The 15,332-nt window shown below is 33.1% G+C and overlaps 1 protein-coding gene across 3 annotated transcripts in view; it reads right to left on the bottom strand.

Moving 5' to 3' along the window:
• Positions 1–15,332, bottom strand: part of FAM172A (family with sequence similarity 172 member A) — a 501,056-nt gene that overhangs the window by 428,664 nt on the left and 57,060 nt on the right. For all 3 annotated transcript variants that reach the window (XM_031967600.1, XM_031967592.1, XM_031967603.1), the window contains 2 exons: positions 9,007–9,108; positions 970–1,070 (listed from right to left, as the gene is read on the bottom strand). In XM_031967600.1, coding sequence (XP_031823460.1) covers positions 970–1,070; positions 9,007–9,108 — 203 coding nt within the window. The remainder of the gene's footprint in view (positions 1–969; positions 1,071–9,006; positions 9,109–15,332) is intronic.

A 15,332-nucleotide genomic window follows, 5' to 3' on the forward strand; every position in this document is an offset into this window, starting at 1 on the left:
CTTCAGAGAAACAGATGACAGGTGGAAATAAGGATAGCACACTCTTACATATATGTGTATGAATATACATGTGCATGTTTATAGATATCTATGTATAAATATATATATGTTCATGCTTAATTATAGCTTTCTTTAGGGTTGGTTTCTTTAGGATAGAATAAGGGAAAAAAAATAAAGTAAAAAGTACATAATAGAGAACAAAAGAAAACCAACAAGGAATCAAAGAAAATTTGGGCAGCTCTGAAAACATTGTGTTATTTATTATATAGGTTTTCTTGAAATGAAAATTTATTGTTTTATATTAAACTCTTTCATGTTCCACTATATACATGGTAGTGTTATTTTTCCTCATTTTCTATTTAAGTTTAAAAAAAATCTTTAACATTTACAAAAAATAAGAATAAAACAAAGGTCTGAGAACAGACAACTTGGTTTTAACAAGACAATCATCTCTGTGAAATGTTCTTTTCTAAGATCCTAACCAGTATTTATGGGAGAATGTGGATACATTTATCAAAATCCTCTTATTCACAAAGTTTTTAATCCTATTGTGAGCACAGGATTAAAAACTTTGTGAATAAGACCTGACTGCCCAGGTACCAATTTTTATCCTGAGAGTAAGCATTCAAGGACAAGACAGAAATTGAAAACTATTCCTGCTCTAAACAGAATCTAACTTTTGAAAATAAAATATAATTTCTTCAAATCTACCTTTGATGCTTCTTCCTCAGGAGATACAATGGTTATAGGAAAAATTATTTTGACTATATTCAAATGACATTTTAATAATAAGCATAACTCGTGCATCAAGATAACAATGAAAAGCTCTAAACCATTTAAAAATCATTTTTGGACAAAAACAGAATATGAACAATTTGCCAACTCTCATAACTTTATTTTGGTGTAAGTGTGCAAAATAAAATTTTAAAAGCTTATTTTTTCAGTATTAAAACATTTTGATACAGATACCTCTCCAAGAGCCTCATAGCGTTTTTGGTTCCATCGGTGCAAATCTTCACGGGCATTAAAGATAAATGGTTCCCCTGTTGCAATGTGTCTCAACTGTCCCTCTAAAAGAGAAATGAACAATGATATTGTGATTTATTTTTCACTAGTAAGAGTATTTAAAAATCTAACAACTGAGGAACAATAAAACTTTAAATTCTCTTAGAAGTCCTTCAGTCTTCACATAAGCCCTTTTCTTCTTCTTTTTTTTCTTTTTTTTGGCTAAGGCATTTGGGGTTAAGTAACTTGCCCAGCATCATACAGCTAGTAAGTAAGTGTTAATTGTCCGAGATCAGATTTGAACTCAAGTCCTCCTGACTTCAAGCCCCTTTTTTGTAACATCAACATTTCACTGATACACACACAAAAATAAAAACATAAGGGCTAACCCAAAAGACTCAAAAATTGAGAATTCTTAACTTATTTCCTTAAAAGCAAATCAATATTTGAGTATTATATGCCAGGTACCATGAGGGATACAAAGAAGTATAAGACATAGGTCCCTGCCCTCAAATAGCCATGACTGAATTCCAATGCACAAATACTGAAAAAGTAAACAAGATTAATTATACAAAAGTCCAAAAGCTATCATAAATCATTGCCAAATTAGTCACAGGAACAATATGTAGTATGAGTTCTGAAAAGGAAGTGCCTACTACAAGTAGACACTTGTAACAGTAAGCTTTATGGTGAGGCATGAGTAGGGTTGAAGAATGGATAGGATTTCAATACCTGGAGTTATAGATAGAAAAAAGAATGGTTTGAAGATCCCTCATGAATGCAGAATAGCATTCATAAAAGGAAGAGAGGGAGCAAAATGTTAGACACTGGGGAAGACTGGATGGGTCAATACGACTATCACATAAATGGTCAAAGGATATGAACAGACAATTCTCAGAAGAAGAAATTTAAATTATTTCTAGCCATAATAAAAGATGCTCCAAGTCATTATTAATCAGAGAAATGCAAATTAAGACAACTCTGAGATACTACTACACACCTGTCAGACTTGCCAGAATGACAGGGAAAGATAATGCAGAATGTTGGAGGGGATGTGGGAAAACAGGGACACTAATACATTGTTGGTGGAATTGTGAAAATATCTAACCATTCTTGAGAGCAATTTGGAACTATGCTCAAAAAGTTATCAAATGTGCAAACCCTTTGACCCAGCAGTGTTACTACTGGGCTTATATCCCAAGGGATCATAAAGAAGGGAAAGGGACCTGTATATGCACAAATGTTTGTGGCAGCCCTCTTTGTAGTGGCCAGAAACTGGAAACTGAGTACATGCCCATCAATTGGAGAATGGTTGAATAAATCGTGGTATATAAATATTATGGAATTATTGTTCGGTAAGAAATGATCAATAGGATGATTTCAGAAAGGCCTGGAGAGACTTACATGAACTGATGCTGAGTGAAAAGAGCAGGGCCAGGAGATCATTATATACTTCAACAACAATACTATATGATGATCAATTCTGATGGATCTGGCCATCTTCAGCAATGAAATGAACCAAATCAGTTCCAATGGAGCAGTAATGAACTGAACCAGCTATACCCAACGAAAGAACTCTGGGAGATGCCTAAAAACCATAACATTGAATTCCCAATCCCTATATTTTTGCCTGCCTGCATTTTTTGGATTTCCTATACAGGCTAATTGTACAATATTTCAGAGTCCAATTCTTTTTGTACAGCAAAATAACAGTTTGGTCATGTATACTTATTTTGTATTTAATTTATACTTTAATATATTTAACATCTACTGGTTATCCTGCCATCTAGGGGAGGGGGTGGGGGGAAGGAGGGGAAAAACTGGAACAAAAGGTTTGGCAATTGCCAATGCTATAAAATTACCCATGCATATAACTTGTAAATAAAAAGCTATTAAAAAAAAAATTAGGTGAGGTACTTCTATAGGGATTAGGGAACCATAGAAATATGTAGGGATAGAAAGAGCTTCTGCGGGGGCAGCTAGATGGTGAGGTGGATAGAGCATTGGCCTAGAAGTTAGGAGGACCTGAATTCAAAATCAACCTCAGACACTAATGCTTACTATCTGTGTGACTCTGAGCAAATCACTTAACCCCAAATGCATCACAAAAAACCATTTGGAACCCCAAATCTTACAAAAATGAATGTTGAAAACTATCTTTACTTGTAATTGGAAAATAATATACCATTAAAATAAAAAAGATTTTTAAAGAAAAAAATATGGCTATCACAGAATAGCTAAAGAGTAGCATACAAAGTAGAAAAAATCATTTTAGAACTAAGATATAGTGTCAAACTTCTTCAATACAGGTTAAATTCATTAGATTTTATATGCTTCTTTAGTGTCATAAAAATCTGTGCTTCCTTCTTTTCTCTCAGAAAAAAAGGGAAAGAATATTGAATTACAAAGGGAGGATTTCACTCATATGGAAGTTCTCTATGTCAATAGAATCAATACTTCAATGGCTATCCTTTTCTTCCCCAAAGTGTGAAATAGCAAACTTGGTTTCAATCCCTGGTAAAATTTTGGGATATATTATTAAAAGGATACTTTGTAAAAATCTAGAAAAAGAAACAATCACAAGAAGTCTTATGGCTTAAAAGAATTATTGTAGACAAGAAACTGAGATTTGGACCAGACAAGAATATAAATTCAAAACTGGTTGAATAACCACACCCCAAAGACATATTCAAAACTGGTTGAATGACCGGACCCAAAGAACAATATCAAGCAGTAACTAACAGTTTGATATCAATCATCAACTAGAAGAAAGTCTCAAATAGATTCCCCCTGGGTGGTTTGTCCCTAATTCTATGTTATCTAATCTTATAAATGACTTGGATAAAGATAGAGATGGCATATTTATCGAGTTTTTAGATGTCATAAAGCTAGAAGAAAAATTATCCCACAGTTAAGATCTGTGAGACATCACAAATAATGCTATAGGCAAGATCTCAACAAGCTGTAACATTGGGTCAAATCTAATAGAATTACAGATCTAAGTTTGAAAAAGATCAAAGAGGACAAAGATCCATTTATAGAAAAAATATAGAATCTCTATTTGTAACATCAATGAAACTAAATTAATGGTTTCATGGAACCCTTGGAAGATCCGTATGAACTGATGCAGTATGAGCAGAACCAGTACAATTCATACAATAACAACATTACAAAGAAAAACAATTTTCAAAGGCTTGAGAACTCTGTTCAATATAATGACCAATAACAATTCCAGAAAACTAAAAATGAAGTATGCTAACTACCTCTTAGGGAAAAAAAATTATAAGACTGAAGGAGAACAAGGCATACATTTTCAACACAATCAAGAGTGGGAATTTAATTTGGTTTTTTATTTTCAAATTTGGGGAATGGACAAGGGAGACAGAAATTATATAGCAAAAAGAAAATTGGCATATTCTTTTTTAAATGGCACAGAACAAAACAATAAGGCCAGAAAGAATTTTTTTTTAAAGGCAAGACTCCTTTGAATGCTACAATTTGAATTTACAATAAGCAGTTCTCAAGATATTGAGATATAGGTTAGACAACAGTACAAGAAATCTATAGTTTCACATAAAATCTTCTTTTTTTGGAAATTATGTAATAAGGAAATGCCCCTTTTAATTGTTTTTCTTATGTTCAGAACAATAACAAAAAAAATAAGATGAAATGTAATAAACTCACTTGAGTTAAAAAAAAAATCAAATTCACATAAGATGGGAGGAGTACAAATACATGCCAATTTGCCTGCAAAAGTTCTGGGGGGAAACAAGCTTAAGATGAGTCAAAAGTTCAATAAGGCAGCCAAGAAAAGTTAATGTCACTCTACACTGTTAATCTCAGTACCTCCCCCTTGTCCAAACTCATACATCCCAGAAACCCTAATACCTGGGCAAAGAGGAAAGAGAATAGGGCCAAACAAAATAAGCCTAGGAGAGGTAGAAAGGATTGTCCTGCACTAAGTTTTGTTTTGTTGACAAGGTAACAAAGGTATTTGTTTATTTTGGCTAAATGTGCTCAATATTACTTTAAAAACTACATGAAAGCTTCCTGTTATCAAAAGCCCTGACAAAGAATAACTAAGTGAATGATGGAATGCTTTAGGATCAACTTCAAAATGCCAGTTAAAAGTCTAAAAACATATACCTTCATAATCATTCTTTCAACAAACTTTTATTAAGCACCTCTGGTTTGCTAAGTATTATACTGATTAAGCATTGAGGATAACAAAAATAGTTTTCCATTAAGATTTGCAAAGCACAGTGTATACTTAATTTCATTTGATCTTGATGATAAGCCTATGACATAGGAAAATATAAAATCTACTTTCAGAATGGGAAGGTGGGCATTTTTAATTGCTAATTTGTTCAACTGAAGAAGGGAAAAATTAAAGTTAAAGAAACAAGGAGAAGAAATACTGAATAATTAAGTATCCCTTCATTTTCCTTCATAATCCTCTGCTTATCTATGCATCAAAGATTTTTCACAATATGAACATTAAGCAAAATTGTATAATTTTAGCATAATGATAAACTTATGATGAACACACTATTCTTCTACAAATTCCAAAGAAGAATGAAAATTTTAATTTATAGAAAACTCCAAAAGCTACCATGGTATAATGGAAAAAACATTGGATCTAAGACCAAAAATCTTAGATATGGATTCCAGCTCTCCTAGTTTACTTCTTAAGTGACTTAAGCCAAGTTACTTTTCAGGTCTCAGTTTTCTCATCTATAAGATGAAGTACTTGGACCACAGAATCTCTAAATCTTCTCTTCTACATATAAATTTTATAATGTTTGCCTTTTCTCTCCTTCAACATTGCCTATAGAGGGGAGAGTCATCTCATTGCTAGCAATATGCCCATACTCAGACCACTCAAGAAAGCTAAAATAGTCAAGAAAATTTTTTTTAAATTTATCTGCCATCAAGCAAATCAATACCTCAAGGTCAAGCAAAACAAGCATAACCCAAGAGGCATTTACAGCAGGACACAAAGATAATCTAAGGTATAGAATTTAATGTCCAACATCGGTTATATTAATTGTAAGACAACACAGGTTTCAAAAAATTATTGTTATATAATGTCAAAGTTAGAAATGCTGCTGATGTGCAACAAATCCTACTATATAGAGACTGATTATGTTTCCTCTAAGAATTATAAAAATGCAAAATTGTTGAGAGAAAGCTCAGCTAGCCAAGAAGATTACCAATCCAAATGTGATCTCATCTGCAGTATATTTAGTTCCTTTTACTTTGATACACTCAGTTGTGCTGGATTTTTATCCCCAAATTTAGTATAAAACTGCCACAATTTCAATTTTTAAAAAAATTCAATAGTATCTCAATAGTATCCCCTTCTGCTCTCTTATTGCTTCAACTAAGGCTTGTTTGTTTAGAATCAAAGTATTATGTTTTTTAAGAAAACTTGGTAAAGTTGGTAAAATCTAATTTTTATCTCCCTAAGAAACTTTCTCAAGATATAGCTTAGTAAAAGGAATTTTAATTACAACACTGACCAAAACTTCTCCAAGAAACAGATATGCAAGTCAAAGGGTTAGTAGCAGCAAGAAATAAAATGTAATGCACTAAATGTACTAAAGTAAAATGTACTAAAAGTAAAACCCTCTTTGCAAAGGCTGAACATCATTGCATGATGTTTTTGGTCCACACCTATTCAGAAAAGTCACAAAAATACTTAAAAGTTAAAAGGTGTTATGTGGAGGAGAAATGAACAAATTACTTATCACAAAGGTAGCAGGAAAGCATTGATGGGTTATAAATTACAGCTACCCCTCAACGTTCTATCCTGGGTTCTCTTTTCTTCTCCTTTCTATACACATGATAATTTTTATCAGATTCCTTGGATTTGGGAATCGATACATCTCTGTGCTTATGATTCACAGATCTATTTATTAAGCCCTAACTTCTCTTTTGCACCTCCAATCTTGCATTTCCATTTACCTATTAGACATCTTAAACTGGATGTCCAATAGCCACCTTAAACTCAACATATCTAAAACTAAACTCATCATACTTCTACAAAAACTCTCCCTTTTTTCAAACACCTCTTTTACTTCTAATAGTCATCCAGGTTCACAACCAAGATATCATCCTGGACTCTATTCTCTCTTATTCTTTATGTCCAATATGTTGCCAAATCTTCTATGTTTTACCTTTGTAACATCTTTCATACAAATCCCTTCTCTCCTCTGATAACTATCCTCAATAGACTACTGCAATAGATTTCTAGATGATCTCTCTGCTTCAAATCTATTCCCAAATCCCATCCTCCACTCAGCCACTAAAATGATCTTTCTAAAGCACAGGTCTGACCACATCAACCCTTTCAATAAACTCGAGAAGCTCCCTATTAACTCCAAGATAAAATATAAAAACCTCTATTTAACTTTTAAAACCCTTCACAGCCTGACCCCTTCCTACCTTCCTACTTCTCTCCATGCACTCTAAGATACAGTGACACTTACTCCTTGCTAGCTCTTCAGATATGACATCCCATCTCCCCATTCTATATTTTCAATGGACATCCCCATTTCTAGAATGTTATTTTTCTTTGTCTTCACTTCCTGGTTTCTTTGAAGTCAGCTAAAATTCTACCTTCTTCAAGACCTTTCCATTTTCCCTTAACGTTAGTGACTTCCTTCTGAGATTACCTCCAATTTACTCTCTATATATAGATATGGAGAAAGAGAAAGTTAAAAAATAATACATAGCAATAGAGGGAGGGAAGGGGAAAAGGATAGATAGACAGACAAATAAATAGATAACAGATATAATACATTTCATATACATAGTTGTCTCTATGTCATCTTTTCCACCATCACTCAAATGTGAGCTCCTTGCCTTTTTTTGCACCAGCTCTTAGCAAGATGCCAGGTAAATAACAACTACTTAATAAATGATTATTGACTGACAGCTGTGAAAACTAAAGATTTCTACATCTAAAAGCAAACACTATGTAGTTTGCTCACAATAATACCAAGCTTCCTTGATCTTGTTCTGAGATAGGAATCTCTTTACCACCTGAAAGGGAGAAAAGGCAGGATAATTAATCTGAACTCTGTTAAATGGAATCTTAAAAACAGGCAAGTACACAGAGACACACACACACCCAAACACAGCAAGATGTGCTGATATGGCTGATATTTTAAGAAATATGAGAAATGAAGAACAGTAAATGATTTAAGTTTCTAATTTGTATACCTAAAATTTGCTTTATTTTATTCCATATATAAAAATGTATGAAAGATTTTATCTCATCAGGCACTGCTACTATGACTCCTCATAAAAGCCACAATAACAATTTATTCTTAAAATAAATACCTCAATTGTTATTCATAGGTTATCAGTTCATTTTATTCAAGCAACAAATTGATAAATATTAACATTCTGTCTATCCTGAATAGCTATCAAAAGAATCTGCTACTAATTTATTGAATCGTACCTCTCATTGCTTGATATGATCTACCTCTAAAATCTCAAGTGCAGAATTTATTTTAATGTTGATTTCATTAATAAATATATGCTACTTTTATGTCCCATTAGATGATGAGGAAATTCAAATATACTTTTGAAATGATACCACTAATAATCTTTGTCACACATTTAATTTAAAATGGCATAAGAAACAGTAGGTTCTTTCCATATAATCTGATTAAGTCTTCAGAATGGATATGTGAGAACTGAACAGCAAAGGCTGAAAAAAGTTTGATCAAATTCAAAATCATCTGTTTAGGAGGCTTGACAATTATAAGAACTTATAGCTTGGTACTTTTAAATTTGATTGAAAGAATCCACTATTGCAAAGATAAACCATTATTCTTAAAAAGAAATACATATGATACTTTAACCATCCATTAAAAGTAACAAGTAATTGCTTATTGGCCTATGATAGGCTAAGATCGTGTAAGAGTAGCAACTAATATTTGTGATTCCTTTAGCACTCTTATATGAATCCATATAACATATATGACTTACTTTCATTAAAAGCATATTCAAATCCTTCAAGAGTATCAGGAAATTCAAGAGGTGGTTCATCTTTTTTCATCAGTTCATCCAAGTCTATTCTAGACAATAAATCTAAAAAAAAAAGTGGCATGATTACAGACTGGTCATCATCATTCTATACAATAAAGGTGATGTCATATAGCTAGCAATTAGAAGAAAAATGTGCAGAAGAAAGATCCCTAATTTACAAAATACCTACTGCTTCTAATCTATTTAGTTTTACATATGTTAACCAATATTATTAAAGCATTATTTTTCTAAATGGATAAGAAAACATATTACAAGACAGTACCACATACATACAATATGGAAACAACACAGTCACAGTTCCAAAGAAAACATCACTCAGACTTAAAATTACGTAATATTAATATACATAATATATATAGATTTTTGCCCGTAGAGGCAATGTGTTAGATTTGATAGAATCAGGAATCCTGGATTCAAATCATATCTTTGACACACACTGGATGTGTAACTATGTAACCATAAAGATCTCAGTGTTCTTATGCAATTCTATAAAGATTATAAATTACATACAGACTTATCAATCTTCACTGACAAAAAAAAAATTCCTCATACAGATGAAATAACAGATTTGGATCACAAGTATTTTTGCCTCAAACTACAGCTATAAATTTCTCAATTTCCTCTATTAAAAAATGTCCTGAGATGCCTCAAAGAGTTAAAGTTGATGTGGAAGTCTCAATGGCTGTGCCAAAGTACAAATTTTGATAGATTTCGTTACTGGGGATGGCTCTAAATAAAATCCCAGTGAGAGATTGCTATCTGAGGACAATCTATCTAAGGGCAAAGAAACTCATCACAAGTGTGCTAATCAAAAAGTTCTTTGGCTGGAATGACCCATAAAATAAAAGTTCAAAATATCCTTCAGTCAATTTTTTTCCCTCTTATCAATGTAGTTGTAGAAAAGAGAGGAGTAAGAGATAATCACACAGTTCTTGGATCATCTATAAATATGGGGAAATAACTGTGGCATCAAAACAAAAAGCATCAATCAAACTTGGAAAAAAAGAAAAAATTTAAAATAAAATATACTGGACATGCAAACACTAATAACATTAAAAAAAATTAAACTAGGAAAAGGATCATTTTGAAATCAACGGATTATAGTAAGACTTGTGAAATCAAGTTTAACAGCAAATTAAAATACAGTAGAGAATTAAATATAGAAAGTAATAAAAATGTCCTAATGACCTACTTAAACAATGTATGTTAAACAAAATGAGAAATGATTAAATGAATAGACATTGACATAGAGCCATGTAAAAGTGTTCATCAAATAAAGACGTCAAAAAAATTTGAACTCAGCTAAGCAAAATTTGATCTTCCTAAGTAAAGATATGGCAACCAAAGACAGTACTAATTTAGAAATATAAATTAAATTGTGAAACTTTAAGAATGAGGATAGTAGGGGATGACAAGCAGCAGAACCTTATAAAATAATGAGGAACATTCAAGAAATAAATGGGTTTGAAGAAAGCTTGGTTAGGGATCAATTTCGCCCAAAATTATCTTTTTTTAAAAGGATCAAAAAATGAAAGTAGAGGAACTACAGATAAAAAATGAAAAATAGCTATCAGCATATCTAAAACAAACTAATTTCTCCATCAAAGACATTGGAATTTACACATTTAGATTCTAGTATAATAATCCCTGATGTGCCACATGAGAAAATATAAATAGAACTAAAGATTATAGAAAAAGAAATACCATTCAACCAGGTCTTGTAAAAAGAGAAACTCTATACTGAAAACCACACAATTTTAAATATATTGAAGGATCAATGCACAAGCTAGGCAAGATATCTAAAACTGAAAATAAAAATCACAGGCACTATTATTAACAAAAAATGCAACCAAGTAACATCAATAATCATACTTTATATGTGTACTGGTTCATCTCTAGGATTCTATAAGAAGGACCTAAAAATGTATACAAGGCACTGTGTAATGGTGAAAAGTTATCATACTATGAAAAGGAACAGGTATTATTTTCAGCATTACCAAAGTGAGAGGAGAGTCCCTTCCCACCTTTCAATTCTGTACTTCAATGAAATATCATAGGAATCTATTACTTCAGAAATATATATATATTAAAGTATTCTTGGTTTATATTAATTAAATAACACATCAAGGATACATGCTCACAGTGCATAGTGATAAAATATTACTAGCTCTCAAACTCCAACTCATCCTTATTTCTTATTTTCTAGCATTCCTGGTTCTGTATCAACTGCTGCACTAATGAATGAAAAAACTATAGGCAAAGTGATAAAAAATGATGGCTCACATATCTATGCTTTTGTACCTTAATGGTCCTGAATTTGGAGATATTATTCTTTTATTCATCCCTTCATAATTAACATCTCAGAGTCTTTGACTACCACAAATGATTAAGGGGATCCCACTTCTGAAGTTTTGCCTTTTATCTTTCTCATTCATCTACTTCAAAATCTATACCTTGGAGTTTTTGAGAATTATAATTGATTGAAGAAGCGAAAAGGAGGGGTGAGTAAGTCCATAGTTGGTTCTGGAATTAAAATATATATTGCACCCATAAAGTAACTCACTTCTGAGGCCTTCCAAGTTGATATTTTTGTAAGGATTCTCAAAGCTCAAGAATAAAAAAGGCAAGCCAAAAGTATGCAGATAGACAGACAGATAGATAGAAAGACATATAAGTAGATAGATATGAATGAAGAAGAGTAAGCATGAGGAAATGGATAGAAATTTAACCTCTGTGACTTTAAGCAAAGTACAAGGAAAAACCTCTGAGTACTAAAGTCAAATTGTATAATACTTACTAGGGGTCCACCTCAAACTATGGCCCACAGGCCAGATGCGGCAGCTGAGGACGATTATCCCCCTCACCCAGGGCTACAAAGTTTCTTTATTTAAAGGCCCACAAAACAAAGTTTTTGTTTTTACTATAGTCCTACCCTCCAACAGTCTGAGGGACAGTGATCTGGCCCCCTATTTAAAAAGTTTGAGGACCCCTGCTTTAACACTTAACAATCTTTATTGGTGGAGGGCCATGCCTATATCATTATATCATAGGTCCAAACTTCTCCCAAAAAAATTTACACATCCATAAAGTTACCAATACCTTCAACCCAATGAAATTTAAATAGAATCTGCAAGGTGTTAAAAGACAAACATATGAAGCCCATATCTGCACAGGCAAACAAGCCAGGATCCTCCCAACATGATCAGGGATGGGCCAAGACACATTTGGCCTGCCAGATCCTGAGGAAATTGGAAACGCACCATGGGTACCATGAAAGTGCCAGAAGTGGGTAGGGCAAAACTAAGACAAGGACATTCCAACGCTCTGAAGTTTTCTAAACCAGAAAGGCCAGCTTTCTGAAGGTCCTTTGGATGGGCCTTGGTCTCAGACAAATAGATACCACGAGAATGGTCAGGAATTGAGTATGGAGTCTTTACTGTCTCTTTCACAGTCTGTTTCCTTTTACAGTCTTATGTCTGTCACAGTCTGACCCAATCTTGATCTTCGTGGAGGCAGGAAAGTCACCAGGAGGATGGTCAGAAATGGAATGTCTCATTTCCAGTCCTTCTCAGCCCATAGTACAAGTACATCATTACATCACACTAAATATGTGTGAACTAGAGAACCATTCTATCACCATGCTAAGTACAGTAAAGAAACATCATTTCATTAATTCCACTGAGTTAACACCTTGTTGCAAGTATCCTTGTTTCAAGTATACTTCTTTAAAGTTCTGGACCTCTACAGAGACCTGGGGCTATTTGGGTTCAAAGGTAGTTTCAGCCCCAGTCACAGAAACTTTCAGCTCCAGGACAGCATGGGGAATTGGGAAGTCTGAAGTCTGGAAGACTGAGGGAACGTCTGCTGATAATGAAGGCTAGGCCATTGCTGGGCTACTGAAAGGCAATCCTAAGCAAGAAGGAAGCAGCATATGCCTGGTGAGTACAAAAGCAGTGGGGCAGGGAAGCTGCTGGATGTGGGCACTTACAGGAAGATGGAGTTCTTTATTTGAGATTCCAGTCCAGAGGGGAAACTAAAGGAAAATCTAAAGTCAAAGGTACCATTCTCCCAACCTCCCATCCCAAATCTAGAGATGATTATACCAATGAGCTGGGGGGAGGGGGCAGGTAGGCAAAGGAGAAAGAACACAAAGATAGAAAGTTATTAGGAAAGACCAAGGTTCATCTCCAGAGAAGGATATTGAAGTAAATTGAAAAAAAAAAAAAAAAAAAAAACCTCTGCTACCCCCAAAAAGTAACATTAAATGGTTATCTATCTGTCCAAAAAGAATTCACAGAAGAACTCAAAGACTTTTAAAAAACAAATGAGAGAGACTGAGGGGAAAATACAATTACACAAACAAATAGGAACAAACCAAGAAACACAAGATTATGAAAAGAAAATCATCCAACTATAGAATATCCAGAATTGTTAAGAAATAAAGTGATTTTTTGAAATTAAAACTGGACAAGGGGAAGTCAGTGAAATTATAAAAGACCAAGAAATAATAAAACAAAAAATATAAAGAATAAAAAGATAGAAGAGAATGTGAAATATCTCAAAAGAAAAATGAGATCTGGAGATCAAAAAGAAAAAAAAACATAAAAATAATAATTGGGGGCAGCTAGGTGGTCCAGTAGATAGAGCATCAGCTCTGAAGTTAAGAAGACCTGAGTTCAAATTTGACCTCAGACATTTAACACTTCCTAGCTGTATGACTCTGGGCAAGTCACTTAACCCCAATTGCCTCAGAAGAAAATAATAATAATAATAATAATAATAGGATTAGCTGAAAGCTATGATTAAAAAAAGAATCTTGATACAATAATACAAAAAATAATTAAGGGAAATTGTCCCTAAATGATAGAACAAGCGGGAAAAGTAGAAACAGGAAAAAATCTACTGATCCCTCTCCTGAAAAGAAGCCTACAAATAAAACATATAGGAATCTCACTGCTAAATTTCAAAAACCCCAAATCAAAGAAAAAATTTTACAAACAACAACAAGAACAATTCAAATATGCTGGAGCTACAATAAGAAACAAGATTTATCAGTTAGTTACAATAAAAGACTTCAGGTCCTGGAGTATTATATGTTGACAATCAAAAGAAACAGATTTGCAGTTGAAAATATGCCCAACAAAATTAAGCATAATACTGAAAGAAAAAAAAATGACATTCAAAAAAACTATCAGATTTTCAGGATTTTGTTGCAAACAAACCTGAGCTCAATAGAAAATTTAGCATTAAAATTATGAACCAACATCAAAGTCTAGTTTCAAGGGACTCAACAAGGACAAACTGTTTTGTACATGGAAATGTAAAAACACGTGTAAGATTGTCCCTAGTAACTGGGTACTACAAAAAAAAAAAAAATTGGGAAAGAAATGAGTATGAAGTGACTCTAACAAGCAAAACTGTAGGAAATAGTTAAAAATAGTAATTATGCTATACAAATGAAGTAGGTACAAGAACAAGAACCAACCCAGAGGAAATTAGATGAGGGAGAAGGGTCAGAAGTTCTGAAATTCTACTCACATCAGAAATGAATTAAAGAGGGAACTATATGTGTGTGTGTGCATGCGTGCATATACATGTATGTATGCATATGTGTACATATGTGCACGTGTACGTGTGTGTTTGTGTACCAAGAAGAATATAATATCTTCCAAAATCTATAAATAAGAGGTGGATAGAATACAATAAGGCAGAGTATAGACAGGTTTCGAGATTAATGAGAATGAGATTAAAGAAAAAGGGAAAAGGTGAGTAGAAAGAGTAAGGGAGGGAACCTTAGGGGGAGAAGAGAGGAGAGTTTAAGTAATATCAAAGCAAGCTAGTAGGTAGATGTAAAATAGAAGTTAGCAGAGACAGGAGATACAAGCACAGATATATATATAAACATATATAGCAGAGATATACACAAACACAATAACAATGATTAGGAATAGATTTTGTTAGATAAAAAGTAGGGGTAGTTATCTGATATCAAAGTCAAAGTTTAAAAAGATTTAATCAAAAGAGAAATCTACATTATATGTCAGTTATAATGATATTATTTTAGATATATGTCTGTGTATATAGGGTGTGTATGTGTATGTGTGTGTGTGTGTGTGAGAGAGAGAAAGAGAGAGAGAGAGAGAGATAAAGTATACATATACATAAATATACATATACATAAATTCATCCTTGCTTAACTATAGACTGCTTGGGAAGTGACCGGGGTAAAGGGAAAGAAGGAGGAGGGGAGGAAAAAAAATAAAATA

Source organism: Sarcophilus harrisii, chromosome 1 (assembly GCF_902635505.1).
Source record: "Sarcophilus harrisii chromosome 1, mSarHar1.11, whole genome shotgun sequence".
NCBI lineage: Eukaryota > Metazoa > Chordata > Mammalia > Dasyuromorphia > Dasyuridae > Sarcophilus > Sarcophilus harrisii.